This window comes from Podarcis liolepis (genome assembly GCF_965112155.1).
Source record: "Podarcis liolepis genome assembly, chromosome: 6".
Taxonomy (NCBI): Eukaryota; Metazoa; Chordata; class Lepidosauria; order Squamata; family Lacertidae; genus Podarcis; species Podarcis liolepis.
Window position 1 is genome coordinate 99271439 of NC_139559.1, and position 18314 is coordinate 99289752.

Consider the following 18314-nt stretch of genomic DNA (forward strand, 5'->3'; position numbering starts at 1 on the left):
TTGGCTTCCTCTCCCCCGTTATTTGCACCTTATCACATGCTTTCTCCTAACATTTAAGTAGCTTCTTAGTAAGGCCCAGCCTAACATCCTCCTACCTAAGGCAAAAGTAGGAGGATAAAATAAAATAATTTTATTTATTTATTAAATTTATATACTGTCCTTCATCCAAAGACGACGAGGCAGTTTACAATATAATGGTGCAGTTCGGAGTACAGTACCTAAGTTGTATTACCATTCAAAGTACAAAAAGCCGATTGGATGGGCAGCTGAATTTTACTTCCAACAAGGATGAGGGACAAGCATTCTGCCCTGAACTTGAGCGCAGTGGCCTCTCTTAGGAAGTGCAGGACAGACTGCCTGGCATAACACCCCCCTGGCACTCTTCAGCAGCAGCATCCCCTGTGGCCTTAGGTCTGGGTGGGTGATCACACGGCCCTTGAGGCGTTTTCTGTGGCCCTCTGCAACATTTGGGCATGCATGAAAGCCAACAGTGAAGGCACTTGCTCAGTCTCCATCCTCCCTGCGAGGCCAACTGGGCCAGCCCTCCTGCCTGTGGCCTCTAGCCTCACCCGTGAGCCGTGGGGCTGCCTTTCACAGAGTACCAGCAACCTTGCAGCATGCTATTCCAGGGGCTTGTAGCAGCAGCATCCATGGGTGTAGGCAGGGGCAGCTGATCCCCTAAAACACGTAAATAAATAAAAATACTTAAAGGTAGAAATAATCAGAAAATTTGGAATTGAACTGCTTGCTGAGGTCAAAAGCAATTTAAAACAACTGTTGTTGAGGCATTTCATTCCAAATCTGCTAGACTGAGCCAGATAGAGGATGACGAAAGGATGTCCTGTACCCGCAACATAAATTCTGGTGACGCTCATGGCAGCCTCCCTCCCCACCTGCTTTGCACTCACTGTGGCTGCTCCTCTGCCAAGCTTTGGAACCTTTTGTTCCTTTGGAGGTTTCCTTTTATTATTTTGGACATTGCATAATTTGAGCACACAGGAAAAGCAGGATGTCTTGCGGGGAAAGGCAAGAGCAACCACATGACCAGGATTACGCAGCAGCTGGCGATGAGATTCAAGCTCCCAACTTCAGCACCCAGTTGGTGCTCTGGGGCGGCCACAGCAGCAGCACTGAGTCCCAGGCCTGGTGTGTGTGCTTCTCTTGTTGAGGGGGAAGAAGGAGAAAGAGGCAATATTGAAGGGACAACAGCTCTAGAAGTGATTTTATTACAAGGGTCTGAAAAAAGTATTATAGCTTTGCTTTCGGGGGGGGGGGGAGCTCAAGTTAGTAACAAAAAATAATGTATTTTTCTTAGATCAAAACTGTTGAAACTAATAAAAACCATTTACATCAAAAAGTTCAGTGTTCAGATTTCTTTTGTAATACAAAAATCTCATACAGCATTGTTTTGCCACCCCCAAATTCTCTTTGCTCCAGGTGCTAAGTTGTTTTCCCCAATCAATATTTCAGTAAGTTTGCATTAACTCTTCACCAATGATTGTTGTTCCACCTAAAGTTCTTCTTTTGTCCTACTTAGTTTGGTGGCATACTCTTCTACAAATTTGCTCAAGCTTTCCAGATCTCTTTCTCCACTTCCAAATTTAATAGGATCCTTTTTCTTATTGCTAGGAGCAAAATAGATGGTCGGGAATCCTTCTACTTTGTAATTTTCATTGGTGACATCATTGGCAGTAGCATCCATTTTGGCAATGACCAGGTTTTTCTGAGTTTTGTATTTTTTACCCAGCTCAGTATAAATGGGCTCAAGCTTCTTACAGTGTCCACACCAGGGAGCATAGAACTCTATGAGAACATCAGTCTTTGGATCCATCACTATAGATTCAAACGTTTTGCCAACTACAATCTTCACAGGACCCTTGTTATTTTTTGGTACTGGTTGGGACTTCACAATGGGTTTCAGTTTACCTAGGAAAGGAAACAGGAAAACTGTCATAAAAGACCATGTCCCTTGCAGTTAGTTCACAGAAATTGGCAACAACACTACTAACATAGATGAGTTACTGCCAACCCGCCCCCCCCCCCCCATCCACAGCTCCAATTTTTCTGTAAATAGCTCCTTGAATGATCACTTGTGAAAAGTTTAGATCACAAAGTACAGTTTGACGAAAATTGCCTTTCACAGCATTTGGGACATACGGCATATTGGCCCATAGGGAAGAACAAAACTAAAATATTTCCTTTTTTGCAATTTAAGATACAGAATTCAGCAGCCAGGTTGCTCACTGAGGAAAGACGGGCCTGACTGCAAATCAGTTTCAGGGCCCAATTTAAAGTGCTGGGTTTTTACCTATAAAGCCTTAAACGGCTCAGGACCAAAATACCTCTCTGCGGTCCCTTCCCTCCAAGGGAGGTCCAGAGGGTGGCAACATGAGAATGGGCTTTTTTGAAGTGGCTGCCCACCAGGGAGGCTTGCCTGGCACCTTTGTTACATCTCTTTAGAGGCAAGGCAAATACTTTCCTCTATAACCAGGCCTTTGGCTAATTAAGCAGTCTGTGGCCTTTTAGAAGTGTGTGGGATGGTTTTAATGTATCCCCCACACCTCTGGTTTTACTGTATTTATGTGCGGTTTTTTGTTCCCTTGTGTTGCCCTGTGCAAACTAAAGCCACTAACCAATTTAATAAATAATAATAATAACCTGGTGAAGAACTGAAAAGCTGGCTCACTATTTGTGACATTTCGGGTGGTTCATCTTAAGACAATTTCCCTATGATAAAATAGGAATATCAAGTATGCAGAGGGTAGGACTAGATATTTCAAACTATTTTTGCTGCCATTTGAAGGGGAAAAGGCTCAGTATTCTCTTTAAATGGTGCTACATCCAGGTTTATCCAGCTTCTGGGAAAGTGTGAGAGAGAACTAAGCTCATGAATTACACAGGGGGCTAGTGAACCTACACGCAAATTTAAGGAAGCATAATACTGTAAATAATAATTAATAATAAAATAAAATAAAATAAAATAAAATAATAATAATAATAATAATAATAATAATAGCTTGCCCATCTGGCTGGGTTTCCCCAGCCACTCTGGGTGGCTCCCAACAGAATATTAAACTTTAAACATTAAAAACTTCCCTAAACAGGGCTGCCTTCAGGAAGCATGGATTGTCCACAATCCAACTACAGTTTACCTTTTTTGAATGAGACAACAAATTCCCTCAGCACATCAGAATCAAACTCTTCTGGTTCCATGGCATACTTTTTACCACCTTCATCAAAGATAGCAGCATTGACATCCTCTCCACTGTCAACAAGTCCCAGATCCTTTATCTCAGAAGAATAGTCTTCTTCATCCGCAATTGCAAAAGTATATTCTGGGAAGTCCTTAGCCACTTCCAAGACTTTGTTTCGCCAGTACTGAGTAGCTGAAGACAACAAACACACAATGAAGTTAGAGACATCTGGTTTATTCTGGAGCAGGTTATATTCAACCCAGTTATACTTACCTGGTTGCCGATTCTGGGAGCTCATGACCAGGACTTGGAAATAGGGGCGTTTGTGAGAGATTGGTGGAGGAGACTGAAAGCGGGTGAGCGTGTCTCTTTTGGAAAGACTGGTTGCGTGTCTGAACTGTTTGATCAGAAAACTGGGCCCAAATTAACAAAATGAAGTTCAATAGGGACAAATGTAAGGTTCTGCACTTAGGCAGGAATAACCAGCTGCACCAATATAAGATGGGGGACACCTGGCTTGCCAGTAGCACATGTGAAAAGGACCTTGGTCTTGGTGGACTACAAGCGTCACATGAGTCCACAGTGTGATGCTGCAGCAAAAAAGCTAATGCTCTTCTAGGCTGCATCCACAGAAGCCGAGTGTCCAGATTAAGGGAAGTAATATTACCACTCTATTCTGCCTTGGTCAGACCACAACTGGAATACTCTGTCCAATTCTGGATGCCACAATTTAAGAAGGATATTGACAAGCTGGAACGTGTGCAGAGAAGGGCAACCAAGATAATCAAGGGTCTGGAAGCCAAGCCGTATGAGGAACAGTTAAGGGAGTTGAGTATTTTTAGCCTGGAGAAGAGACTAAGAGGAAATATGATAGCCATTTTAAAATATTTTAAGGGGTGTCACATGGAAGATGGAGCAAGCTTGTTTTCTCCTGCTCTAGAGAGTAGGACTCAAACCAATGGATTCAGAATAATAGAATTGGAATGGACCACGAGGGTCATCTAGTCCAACCTCCTTGCAATGCAGGGATCCTTTGCCCAACATGGAGCTTGAACCCACAAACCTAAAATTAAGAATCTCATGCTCTGCTGACTGAGCTCTCCTCCAGTTACAGTGGAACGGCCTCCCTTGGGAGGTTGCGGCCTCTCCTTCCTTGGAGGCTTTTAAGCAGATATTGGATGGCTCTCTCACATGGATGCTTTAGCTGAGATTCCTGCATCGCAGGCAGTTGGACTGGAGGACCCTCGGGGTCCCTTCCAACTCTACATTTCTATGTTTGTATGACTTCATTGGGGCCACTCCAAGTATGACATTGGGTACAACACTAACTAAAAGTAATACCTACCAACACGATAATCAAAGCTGAAGTCCACTGTATAATAAACAACTACCAGAGGCTTCTTGGTGTATCTCTTAGCATCATTGGCAGATTTGCGATGACCCACAAGAGGCAAGGCATGCTTCACCACGTGGTCTTTCACTTCAGTGGCATCAGTGGAATCCTGTTTACAGAAACAAAAATCAGTGGGATGTGACCATTGGAGGAGTTTACATTACAGAAGGCCTCTTCTTAAAAAACCTTTTCTTAAAAAAAAACCACCACCACCACCCAGAAGAAACAACAGGTGTGTTGAAAATATTTCAGTTTTCAGACTCAGAAAATAGGATTAGCTACAGAATTCAGGATTTCCTGCTATCTCACAGAAAGCCTGGCTACCATGATTACAAGACAGGTTGGGTGACAGGCCCTGGCGATGTGTCGCTTCCTTCCAAGTGTCTGCTAAGTGAAACAGCTTATTCCATGCCATGTTGGCTGGGTAGATTTCTTTCTCTCCACCCCTGCCACCACTATACACGCCCCCACCAAGCCTAGATTTTTGTGCTCTACTCTCCACCAAGATTTTTCATTTCTGAAGTCTCCCTAAGAGCCTGTTTCCATTTTCTCTTAGCTTAGTCTCTCCTGCAAGTGACTGTTCAGATTTTGCACATCTATCACTTTGGAACTTGCTGGGGTTTGCTTCAACTGGGCACACTCAGAATTCTCATATGTTCATTTCAGTAGCCACAGCTCTAGCTATATTGGGTCTTGAGCATTAGATTTAAGATGCAAGCTGGAGCACCAAGAAATAAAATGAATGAAAGAAAACCCAACTTGTTTGTACCCAGTATAGCCTTGATAGAAGTACTCACTTTAATGTCTAAAACATGCATTTTAGGTTCATATTTTGAGTGAAATTTTTCAGGTTGCATCACCACCAGTTTTCCTGGGTCCACTTTCAAAAAGGTTGAAATTTCATTGCTGAAGGTATGATGGAACTTGAATTCTTCTCTTAGGTTATTAGCTGAAAAATAAAAATTATATATATATATATATATAGAGAGAGAGAGAGAGAGGGAGGGAGGTTTGGAGGAATACCAAAGAGGAGAAAGGAAATTGCTGGGTAAGAAATGCAAAAGTATTGACACCTGGAGTGAGGGTTTGTAAACAGACCATCTGGGTCTATGGTACTGCTGAGTTCCCAGATCTCCTCTTGTAAGGATTTATTACCCAGACAACTCTGGTCTAAAGTTCTGTTGCTATTAGGGATCTTATGTAATGATATGATTTCTTACAGAGACTGAATGGATATACATCCGGTTGTTGTTTTTCCTTTTTTCCTTCTGTATTTGTTTTATGCATTTTATGTTGAGCTTGAAAACTCAAATAAATGCAGAACGATCTGAATTATTTTGCATAGCATTACTATCCTTTAGTTTTGGAACAATTTACATGACAAAGCTTGAAACAGTACACACAAATCCAATAATGAACCACTACCAACCTCCACATGGACCTGGAAGCTCACAAAAGGGCATGAAGGCAATGCTCATCTCTAGTTTGTCCCCAGCAATGAGAATTAAGAGGCACACTCTTCTCTTGATCACATGCTTCCATGTAGCTATGAAGGCTAATGACTGTTGTCAGACCTCTTCCATGAACGTGTCTAATCCTTTTTTTAAAAAAGGCCTGTTTACTAGTGGCCTCACCCCCATTCTTGTGGTTTTGCATTCTGTAAATTAATTACACATTGGCATGGTTTGGACATCAGTATTTGCCATCATGAGACCTAGTTGGGGAAAATATGAGGCTCATGGGCTCCCTTGCTCTTCCAAGGGATGGTGAACTGCAACTAATTCAAAACTGGGTGTGGGAGATTTCAAATCTCCTTCTGTCTTGCATGAAGGATGGAGTCTTGCTGGGTTTGTTCTTGTAACATTACATTGGAACCAAACCAATGTGTACAGTAGAACCTAATATTTTCTGTCCTGAAGCTACTACAAATCTATTTCAGTGGATGACCAAGAAAGTTACACTTGTTAATTTCTCCATATTATTCATAATTTTAAGAACCTTTCATGTATTCCCCGTAGTCATCCCCCTCTCAAACAGTCTCAATTGCATTTGCCTCTCTTTATAGGGAAAGAGTGCTAAACACCTAAACAATTTAGTAGTTCTTTCTAGTACTCTGTTTGGAGAATGCCCTTTCTGAGCTGGGATGACTAGAACAGGACTGAAGTCTTCAAGTCCCAGATAATAAAACCATTCTTTCCTGCTTTAGCTCTTTTCTGTTGCTCTGCACATGCTCAATTACATCAAGAGACACAGATGCTGATTCCACTTGCTTAAATTTCATTTTCATGTGTTCATGTGTTTGTGTTTTTATACCTATGTTTCATGTTCCCTATAAATTTCAAAATTTTTTGCCTCCATTCTTGAGGCAGTCACCCCAGAAAACATCAAGGGGGAAGGCCAGAAAATGGATGTGGGCAACATTTTGAGAACTGACAAGCCACTTCGACTTCCGGTTGAGCCCGATCCCAGCGCAAGCGGGGATTTTTCCGCTTGGAGAATCCCGGGCCTTCCGAAGGAAAAGGGAGTGCTACACGGCGCAGTACCCCCCGAAAATACTCTCTGGTGGATGCCCAGGAGTTCTGGTTCCCGCGGATCCCGGAACGCTGACTGTCTGGCCGTCAGGTAACTCCTGTTTGGAGTGAAGAGAACGGCGAGCAGGGAAGCAGGCTGAAGGGAAGCCATTGCTGCCTTCGGAGAGCGAAGCCCTCAGCTTGAAGGAAAAGAGAATGAAGTGGAGTGGAGAATGAAGCTGATGGACTATGCAGAGCTTGATAAACCAACAGGGAAGATCAGATATCTACGAGATCAAAAGTTCATCGAGGACTGGGGAAAGTTAGTGGAATATTGGGAATGCATAAGTGACAATGAAATAATGTTAGTGGCATTTAAAGAAGCTCTGTAAAAACCTAAGAAATATTGTAAAAAAGAAAAATAGGTGTGGAAGGGTTTGTTAGAAGGCAATAGCTAATTTAGGAAATGTGTAATCAAAAAGTTTAATTCGGATGATTGTCAGAGAGGCTGAAGGAAGTCCAAAAAAACGAGAAAATTTGTTAAAGTTGTAATGTGGTGTGATATGTATTTTTCATGATGAAAATCAATAAAAAATATTATAAAAAAGAGAACTGACAAGCCACTGTAGCTACAAGAAAATAGACTAATATTTCTAAGATGCAAGTTTGTCTCCTAGTCTGCACTATCAGAAATGTCTACAAAGCACTTTCCAAGTGTAGGAATTGAGCAAATGTTGACATACTATGGACAAGAGAGGAAGGGCTTACCAGCATCTTGATACAGTTGGTAGGCTGGGTCCTGGTCTCCTTTGAAAACTCCAATAATAATGACATCATCTCCATCTTTCACAAATTCTTGTACCTGTTTGACAGCCTGTATCTGTTTGGATGGAGGGCCAGCCTGTTCTATCATGTAATCAACAATGCCTGGTTAACAAAAAGAAAAACACAAACTTGTGTTATTGCTTGACAAAAAGCATTTTATTTTCTAAAGTGAAAACTGGTTATGTTTTGCAAGTGCTCTATTCTCTGAAAGAGGCACTAGGTGACCACTAAAAATTAACATGTTCCAAAGACTTGTTTCCCCCAGGGCTTTTTTTAAATAAAAAAACCCTGTTGATAGTTTTATTATTGCTAGTAATTTTATTCTATTATGTAGCTGCTAACTATTGCCTTATTAGTGTTAAATTACAGTAGCAAATAAAACATCAGATGAACCATGTTGCAAGTTTTCAAACTGAAAGCAGTAATACATATTAAAAAATAAATAAAGTTTATATATGACCAAACACAACAAGCAGTGCCAAGATTCAAAACAATTTTAAAAGTGCTGTCATCATACAGTACGGAGTTTATTCTGGTTCAAAATGATATCCTTGTGCTATAGTTACTGCTTGTCTGATTATGGTTCCCTGGTGCTTTGCTAATGCCAGTGAGAAAATAGTGAAGCTCAAAAATCCTAGCAATCTTCAGCATACATTGAGGTTTTGTGTCACATCTTCAGGAGTTCCTCAGTTGGTGTGGAATGAGCTCTCAGGCTGGAAGCTTAAATCCACAGAAGAAACAAGATTCCACTCTCTCCCTCCATTGATACATTTATGCCTTAGGCATGAAAAATGTTGGGCACGTCCCATGGAGTGTGCCAAAGCAACAGAGAAACACCAAGCAGATCTAGGAAGAGTCAGTTGCTTTACTGACAGCATAATGCATTTTCAGTTACATAGAATTGTAGATCCAGCACAGACTGACTAGGCTCTGGCCAAGAGCAAACTTGCCTTAAACACAACAGTATTTATACTATAGATTGTGGTGAGTCATTCCCACTTGCTTGACTAGATGCAGGTGCAAGACAAAACACACCCAAATTAAGCAAAACACTGAAATTAACCATTTTGTCCTTTTTCTCTGCATGCATAAACCCTTATACATTAACAAAAACTTTCTATAACATTTCAAAATAAGGTGCAGGCAATTACCAATCACCGACCAATTATACAAATAGCATTAATAGAAACAAGAAATGCTGCCTAGGTCCAGGGCAGTTTCAACATCATCTTACATACATATAAAATGTAATTCTTAGCTCAGTGTCTATGAAACACAAACAGGTCCAAACTCATGTATTTACTGTGAAGAAAAAGAAGGTGCTTTACAAACCATACCGTATTTTTCTCTTGGACCATTGTATTCAAAAGGTTTGCCTTTGCGGAAGATCTTGAGTAATGGATATCCAGAAATGTCAAATCTCTTAGCAAGATCAGTTTCAGCAGTAGCATCAACTTTAGCAAGGGGAATTGGAGGCGTTCTCTTGCTCAACTCCTTGGCTGCTTTCTCATATTCTGGAGCCAACCGCTTGAAGTGCCCACACCTCAATAGGGAACAAGAATGGGTAACTTGGTAGCCAAAAGCTCTCAAAGATAATGGAGAGAAATCTACTCTCGCTGCTTGAAAAGATAGCTCTGTTCCCCTTCCCCTAGTACTTAAACTTCCTGTCTTTTCTGAAGTGCCAATACTTTGATTGGGTAAGATAAAATATCACAGCATACATCTGTACCCATTTTGTAGGCAAGTGCCCCAGAGATGCAGCTGGTTTGAAAATACTGTCAATGTTTTGAGCTGGATCCTCAAGTTCCTATGCAAATTGCAGATAACAGGCATACGCACACAGGACCTTGGTTATCCAGTGGCTGCTTAATAACTTACATAAGCAGTGAAAATTGCACATTTGCATAGAGGTTCAACAGACTGAATACTTGTCAATACAGTGGTACCTCGGTTTAAGAACAGTCCTGTTTAAGAACAATTCGGTTTATGAACTCTGCAAAACTGGAAACAGTATCCCAGTTTGCAAACTTTACCTTGGTCTAAGAATGGAATCCAAACGGTGGGAGGGCACTAGTGGCGGGAGCCCTCATTAGGGAAAGCGCGCCTCAGTTTAAGAAAGAATTCGGTTTAAGAACGGACTTCAGGAACAGATTAAGTTTGTAAACCGAGGTACCACTGTATTCAAATGCAGCAAACAGGAAGGCAGAAATAGAAAATGATCTTGCCAATCCTCATCTCAAGACATTACACGTTTTCATTTCACCTGAAGGCATGCCACAAAACTAATAAGATTACAGGTCTACTCCAAGTACTACCTAGAAGCAGCCCACATCAAAAACTGAATACACCATACATACAGCTATAATTTTTGTTACCCAGCCTTTTAAACAAATCAAACTCTTTGAAAAGATAAACCATGGTGTAATGTTTTTGCACATACCAGATAAAAGTGTGCATTGGAGATTACGGAGATACAGTCAGTCCCCTCCCACTAGCTCCAAATTTTTCCAAAGCTCTAAATGCAGCAGGAATATTGACTCCATAAAGCCAAACTGAACATGGCCTATAATTTTGTACCAGGGGCAGGGCACACAAAGTCTGCTTGCGGTTCCGATATCAAATGAAGGAATACATAAACACTGTGAAAGCTAAAAGGCAAAAAACTCTCTTTCCCTTTACCATGGAGCATAGAATTCAACCAGGATTATGTCAGCCTCGTTCACGACTAAATCAAAGTTTTCGCTGGTCAACACTAATGTGACTTCAGGTGGTGGGACCCAATCAGGCTGCGAAACTTCTTTCACTTTAGCCAAAATTTCTACAAAAAGAATATGAAGAGAAAAATGAGCAATGACAGGTGGAAGGGGCAGCTTGTCTACTGCAAAGACCTTGCATGTGGAGAGGGAACCAGGTCGCCTTCGCCTTGACAACAACTATCCCTTTATGCGGAAAGAACCTTGGCAGAATACTGCCTGCCGACTAATTCTATTACCTGCCTATTCTTATCTACATACACTCACCTTGAATTCTAAGTCATGTTACAGCATGTCAGCACACAGATAATTTTTTTTTTAATCCATTATACTAAATGTTAATCACATAGAAACCTAATCTGTTTGTACACGGCACTATCAGTCTTCCAGTCACCCATTTAGAATGATGGAGAACTGGCAGGTTGGTCCTAGGCTCTTCCGGCTGAGCTATCCAAAAAGCTCAAGACCCTTAATCTCAGGGTTGTGGCTTGAGCCCCACATTTGGCAAAAGATTCCTGCACTGCAGGGGGTTGGACTAGATTATCCTCATGGTCCCTTCCAGCTCTGATTCTACTTCACATCCCACAGGAGTTAAAATGCACAAAAACAAGCCCTTCTTAACTGACTTTGCTCTGAAATTCTATGTTGCAGTTCTACAATTGCACAGAAAAAGGAATTTGCTACCACAGTACTGCTGATTACAAAAATCACCTACAGATTTGCTGCTAGCTCACCTAGCTTGGAGCTGGGGGCAGGAGGCATGGTTCCTAGAAAATCCTTCAGTTAACACAGCTTATTTTTCTGGTGATACTGCAATGTGTTTAAGCCATTTTAAAAGCTTTTAATGCAAAATACTCTGCATTAGGATTATTTTCATATTACAGTGCTGTGTTAAGCATCCCATGCATCCCTTTTCCGGAGCTTCTGCCCCAAGTGGAGATGAAGAGGCCCCTGGTGTGGGGACAGCTAGCACAACTCCCTGTGGAGGGAATTACACAATTCCTTTTGCATCATATCCAGAAACATGGATGTCAATTACGGTATACACAAGTATTATGGGAAGTCAATTGTACATCCTCTATCAATGCAAGCTTGTAACCACAGATAGGACCCTCAGACCTCACTGGCTCTACTTCACAACTTGGGTGGTGTCCCTGACCTCTGAAAATGCTGCTGCCTTGCCTGGATGGAGGACAGAGGGGTGTCTAGGTGTGGGTGTAGAAGCTAGTTTACTGCACAAAGACAAAAGGTATAGGCCTTGTTCTGCTCACTTTTCCCTCTGGCCCTTCCGCTACCACGGGCATGGGGGCCCCGGGCGGAAAAAGGATCCTTACCTGCCTTAAGCCTTCCTGTATTTTAGAAGACACCACTCAGATTTTGAGTGAATGAAAGGGTGTATTAAACAGCCTAAGAAAAGCCTGCAGGATCAGAAGTGTGCTGCTGCTCACCTGCTTCTGTTCTTGAGCCCTCATAATCCACAGGCTGCCCCTTCTTCAGAATTTTGATGGTTGGGTAGCCACTCACGTCAAAACGCCCTGACACCGTGGAGGCTGCTGTAGCATCTATTTTGGCAACTGGGATGGGAGGGTCATTTTCTTTCAATGCTTGGGCTATTTTTTCATATTCTGGTGCAAACTGCTTGCAATGCCCACACCTGAAGAAAAACAAATTAATTCTGCAAGAGTTTAACTTCAGCACTCAGTTTCTACAGCACAACTTTTGAGAAACGATAGGGCTGATTTTACAAGACAGCAGTCAGGTATGTCACATGTCTGGGTAGCTTGAACAGGTTGGCTCAAATTCTGGAAAGAAACAAAGTCACTGCCCGGAAGGCCAAAGCCCACCAGGAAATAAATTCCAGGGTCACTTAAACAAGCTTTGCTGGCTGCAGGCATTGCTGAAGCTGTGTCCAGCCAAGTGCTTCTGGTCTGCTCACACTGCTCCATACAGCCATGTATGCAGCCATACAGTCGTGTTAAGAAAGCAGTTTGACTAGCAGATTTTAGGTGTTCTTCAAAATGACTATGGACTACACTGTGCAAGCGCAGAGCTGTAAGCCATACCTGTGGCTGCAGGAAACAGCACAGCGTAATCATGGAAACTCTCCATTACTTTTTTAAAAGCAGTACCGAGTAAGTCAAGCCTGAGCACAGAAGATTTAGAATTGACCCACACGTTCAGAAAAGTCATAGGGTGCAGAATTCCCAAGACTGTGCCACTTCCGACAACAGATGTGAAAACTCCTTACTTGTCAGATGTTCCTGTGAGGGCTCAGTGGAAGGGAGCAGCTGCCAGGATCATAGAACAGTGGTCTTAAAGGACCTATATTGGCTCCCGGGATGTTTCCGCACACAATTCACTGCTGGTGCTGTCTTTTAAAGCCCTAAATGGCCTCAGCCCAATATACCTGAAGGAGTGTTTCCACCCCCATCATCCAGCCCAGCCAGTGAGGTCTTCTGCTGGTTCCCTCACTGGAAGAAGTGAGGTTACAGGGAACCAGGCAGAGGGCCTTCTTGGTAGTTGAGCCCCCACTGTGGAACACCCTCCCATCAGATGTCAAGGAAATAAACAATTATATGACTTTTGGAAGACATCTAAGGGCAACCATGTTCAATGAAGTTTTTGATGATTGATGTGATATTGTTTTAATTTGTTGGGAGCTGCCTAGAGTGGCTGGGGGAACCCAGTCAGATGGGCAGCATATAAATTATTATCATTATCATCACCATCATCAGTGCAGACATAACACACACACTTTTTGCAACTGGATGCAAGTGGACCACGAGATTGTGCACTCCCACTCCAGCATGCACATTTTAACAGCAACAACCATATTTTTTTCTTCTGAACGCTTTAAATTTCCTCCATCAACAATTGTGCTTAAGTACAGAAAAGGGTATTTAATATATAGCACACTGATTTAAAATAAATACAAAGAGCACTAAGTAGCTTTCGTCCTGTTTTATGGGAACTCACAGCGGGAAGAAGAAACATCCTACTGCAGCATGGCAGACATGAAATATGAATTAATGACTGTGGAAGAGGACTGGAAGAAATTTAAAGACTATCTACAAAAATATCATAAGTTGTATGAATGTTAAAAGAATGCATGATAGAAAACAACATGGCATCAGTAATTTAGTTGTAAGATGTGTGATTAAGTAATGTTTAAGAAAATGGTGGAATATGAGGTAATATTATGCTTAAGTTAACCAGTTTAGTATATGATAAAAATATTGAAAATTGGAGATACAATATTGGAAACTACAAAATAAGATTTGAAACAAGGTAACAATTTGCTGTTTGTAACTATAAAACTGAGAACGCAGGAAAGGGTGATGTGAGGAAGTCCAAAGGTTACGAGAATATGATAAACGGATAAATTGATTTTATGTGCTTTTATTCTTTACTTATTCTTTGTTTACTCTTTATATCTTTTCTGTTTCTTTTGCTTTGTCTTATGGTGATGGTATTGTGTATGTTGGCTGGTTTGTTTTATGTCTAAAAAATGCAATAAAATTTTTTAATAAAAAAAATATGAAATATGAATTAACTTCAAGGAGGAGGATGGAAACACTGGAACCAGACTTACCAAGGGGCATAGAACTCCAGAAGCACAGTGTCCTTTCCTTCAACAAAAGTATCAAAGTTTGCATCATTCAATACGACAACACCATTTTCCTCTTTGATTTCTGAACTATCATCTTCATTATAATCATCAATGTCCTCGTCATCATCAACACTGGTCTCCCCTGGGGCAACAAAGTCTAATTAAGGGGGAGGGGAAAATATAATATTGTTGTCACTTTTTTCATAATGTAAAAACCCCCCATAACATTAAAATCAGCTATAAGAACAAGAATAAGAACCTAAAATGCACATAACATAGAAATATATTAAATGACAGATCTAAACCACCCCCAAAAAGATGAGCACAGCAAGAGACCACAAACGTACCCAAGTACCCTCTTAATTCATGACCCAAAATCTGGTGTCTAAAAACAGAGGTGGTGTCAGCTGCCCCTCCCTGGGCAAATGGGGAGCCACCACTGAGAAGGCCTTCAAATGAAGAGCACAGGGTTCGGGTTGGTTCACTTGGGAAGAGGCAGCCCTTGAGATGTTGGGGTGCTGAGCTGCGTAGGTAAAAAAGGCAAAGGACCCCTGGGTGGCTAAGTCCAGTCAAAGGCGACTATGGCGTGCGGCACTTGTCTGTTTTCAGGCCGAGGGAGCTGGCGTTTGTCCAGACAGCTTTCCAGGTCATGTGGCCAGCATGACTAAACCGCTTCTGATGCAACGGAACACTGTGACGGAAACCAGAGCGCACGGAAACGTCGTTTACCTTCCTGCCACAGCGGTACCTATTTATCTACTTGCACTGGCATGCTTTTGAACTGCTATGTAGGCAGGAGCTGGGACAGAGCAACAGGAGCTCACTCCATTGTGCAGATTCGAACTGCGAAACTTCTGATTGGCAAGCCCAAGAGGCTTAGTGGTTTAGACCACAGCGCCACCTGCATCCTTGAGCTGCGCAAGGCTTTATAAGTCCTAAGCACCACTTTGAACTGAGCCCCAAACCTAGTTTGTAGCCAATGCAGTCATGCCAAGATTTATACTTAGACCATCGTGCTCCAGTCAGCAATCTAGTAAGCAATCCTGGCCACTGAATTCTGCATCAGCCACAGTTCCCAAGTTGTTCAAAAGGCAGCCTGATGCATAGCACATTGCACTTGGTTTGTCATTGCAAGCCACGTTAAATCTATCAATACATGTCTTTTTTTAAGCGCTATCCCCCCAGCAGCGTGGCAGCAAATGGTGCACCTTTTTTTGCTGCTGCGCCAATCAGGTGTTTGGCGGGGTAGAGCGGTAGCAAAAGAGATAAATAAAAGAAACCAGAACAGACAATTCAGCTGCCCTGCCTAATGGTTCTTGGGCCTTCGCAGCCCAGCGTCTTTTACCCAGAATCAGGAGAGTCCCTCTCTCTTCCATTTATTGTGCTTCTATTACAGGCCCACCCTAATCCCACCAACCTCCCAAAGAATAGTGGGTTTCATTTGGCTTGGTAGGCTAGCTTTAGAAAGAAACAAAAGTAACAATTGTTAATGAACAGGCCTTACGGTGGAGTATGCTGTTAGTGTGGTGCGTTGGGAATCAAACAAGCCCAGTTCATCAAGCAACAAACATCAATGTGGAAAAGATAAGTCATTCTCTGAACAGGAAACATGCTGCTATAATATTTGGTCACAAAAAATAGGCATAACATTCACTACTATTATCATGCCACCTGTACAGCTTCTCCAACATCAACAAACCTAAATTCAAGCTTGCTATCCATCTTGTGTTAGAATAGAAAGGTCTCAGTGGCTAATAAACTGAGAGAAAAGAAGGTGGTAAGCCATGAAGGACATTTATTTTCTAGCTTTCACAGCCCTGATCTACAATCATTTATAGAAGATTCTTACAACAGAACCCATGTTGAAAGGTACTTGGATAATAATAATTTATTATTTATACCCCGCTCATCTGGCTGGGTTTCCCCAGCCACTCTGGGCGGCTTCCAACAAAAGATTAAAAATACATTAAAACACCGGTCATTAAAAACTGTTAAGTACCTTTTCCAAAATTAGAATATTTAATTCTAAAGGTCCCTAAAACACTGACCTTGGAATAATTCGTAAGTTTCTTCCAACAAGATGAAATGAAAAAGAAAGCTGGGGTAACAGCAAATTGTGTGAGGGAGAAATGTTTGTTTCATGCCCAGTATATAAATGAAGAGCTTTTATCCTGAATGTTGCCATTAACCCCAATTTACACATGCAAGCTGAACTGATAATAGGGTTTAGGCAGATTTAATTACATGTGTTTAAATCAGTATGGTTAAAATTGCAAACAAGTGTCTCCAGAGAACTCATTTGTATAACAACGCAAACAACTGGCACAATCCAGTATGAACATCTACTGTGAAAACACAGTGCCTCGGAGCAGTACACAACACAACTCTGGTTCCATTTTCTGCAAAAGAGGATGAAAGTAAAAAAAACAACAGACAAAGTTGTGCGCACAGGAAGCTGTCTCACAATGTCAGACCATAGTTTTTGCTTTGTCTTAAATACTAAATAGCAGCTGCAGCTTTCCAGGGTTTCTGGAAGGCATCTTCCCACTCCTACCAGGAGATGCCATGAAGGGAACCTGGGACCATTTGCATTTGAAGCATGTGCTCTGCCACTGTGTTAAAGACCTCCCTCCCCGAAGGTCACTCAAGTCAGAAACAGATCTGGCAATTAATAGAAACTTGCATTCAAATATTTCATTTACTGCCTTTTGGTGCTCCTTGTGCCTAGATTTACGTACATAAGGAGGCAAGAATCATCTTTCCAGATGAGACAAAGGGGTTCAGCGCTCTTTTCTACATCTTCCTGCAGGAAGAACCACCACCCCAGGCAGAGTATTTGTGGCACCTTAAGAGACTAACCAATTTACCACGCATGAGCTTCCCTAGAGGGCAGACCCCTTCCTCCGACGCCAGACGTTGCAGCTCTGGCCTGTTGCTGCAGCTGCCCTGCAGCCCGAGGCAGAGAAAGCGGACCAAGCGCTAAGGAGGCATTGGGGCCGTTCTCCAGTCAGCCCCGGGAACTCGCTTCCACAAGTCTTGTCAGAGGCAGGCGAGAGCCCGGGGCGCCTGGCCGGGAAAGAGGCTCTGAAGGCGCCGCGGGGCCCGCAAGCCCGCCCGCCCGCCCTTCCCGCGACCCCGCTCCGCGCTCACCGTCCGCGGGGCCCTCGCGCTCCGCATGGGCGCTGGAAGGCGAGGCGAGGCTCGCCACGGCCAGCAGCAGGGCCAGCACGAGCACCTTGGCCGCGCCCATCTCGCTCTCTCCCCGGCTCCGGCTCCCGCCAGGCGGCCTCGGACCAGGCGCTCCGCGGACTCGGCACGAGCAGCGCAGCCCTTATAGCCGCCAGGCGCGCTCGCCTCACGCGCAGCCGCCGCTCCGCCGAGAGGGGGCGGGGCGGGTGCGCGCGCAGCGGGCGAGGCCTTCCCCTTTGACAGGCGCACGCTCACTGCAAGCATGCCCTGAGGTGCCTCTCTCGGATTGGACAAGCCTGGAAGACCACCAATCGCGGCCTGCCACTCGGGGAGAAGCGCCGGCAATCCTGAAGGGCGGGGCGTGGCAACGAGGAGCCACTTCTCGCGCCGCGATTGGCTCGAGGGTGGCGACGTCACGAGGGAGGCCCTTGAGCTGGGACGGGTCGCCGGGAAGGCGGGAGCCGCTGAGGCGCCTCCACGTCAGCCGGGCGGGCAGGCAGGCAGGCAGGCAGGCAGGCGGGGCGGGCGCGCGCGCTGCCAGAGGGGCCCCTCGAGGCCAGCCTCCCTCTCGGCCTCGCTTGCGCATCCCCCCCGCGGGCGCCTCGCCCCCCAAAGAGGAAGCAGAGCCCCGTTAGGACAATTAGTCAGGCGGGTGTGAGGAGCTGGGGAGCTTCCAAGGTCTGCAGCTCATTTATGGCTTTCACATGGGTTCGAAAGGTAAACTCGGTATTCTTCGATATGTCAACTGATAAAATAGTAAAGGAAACAGCAATTGTAAATCTCTACCTAAGCACCTTGGGTAGCTTTTTCCTTTGTGTGTTTTTCTGACAAGCTAGGCAG

The 18314-nt window shown here is 43.5% G+C and overlaps 1 protein-coding gene and 1 long non-coding RNA gene across 3 annotated transcripts in view; both read right to left on the bottom strand.

The window, feature by feature from the left end:
• The window catches only part of LOC310708648, a 189971-nt gene that overhangs the window by 142647 nt on the left and 29010 nt on the right, over positions 1-18314 (bottom strand). The gene's annotated exons all lie outside the window — the stretch shown is intronic.
• On the bottom strand, positions 1195-17762 carry PDIA4 (protein disulfide isomerase family A member 4). 2 transcript variants are annotated; one of them, XM_083507142.1, is made up of 10 exons: positions 17436-17762; positions 14268-14442; positions 12124-12329; positions 10602-10740; positions 9260-9465; positions 7866-8024; positions 5385-5536; positions 4540-4696; positions 3153-3386; positions 1195-1926 (listed from the first exon to the last, which is right to left on the bottom strand). In XM_083507142.1, exons 1-10 carry the CDS (start codon positions 17533-17535, stop codon positions 1511-1513), a joined length of 1944 nt encoding a protein of 647 aa, XP_083363268.1. In that variant the 5' UTR covers positions 17536-17762; the 3' UTR covers positions 1195-1510. The 2 variants fall into 2 exon arrangements, with proteins under 2 accessions (XP_083363268.1, XP_083363269.1); XM_083507143.1 differs by lacking the exon at positions 17436-17762 and adding an exon at positions 17153-17250.

Bases quoted from the DNA above. Each gene is read 5' to 3' on its own strand.
- PDIA4 (XM_083507142.1), bottom strand. From the start codon at position 17,535: ATGGGCGCGGCCAAGGTGCTCGTGCTGGCCCTGCTGCTGGCCGTGGCG. The intron at 10,741-12,123 runs GTGAGCAGCAGC...TTCTTTTTGTAG, and splicing joins GGGCTCAAGAACAGAAGCAG to AAATTTTGGCTAAAGTGAAA. The intron at 1,927-3,152 runs GTAAACTGTAGT...TTCCTTTCCTAG, and splicing joins TGTTGTCTCATTCAAAAAAG to GTAAACTGAAACCCATTGTG.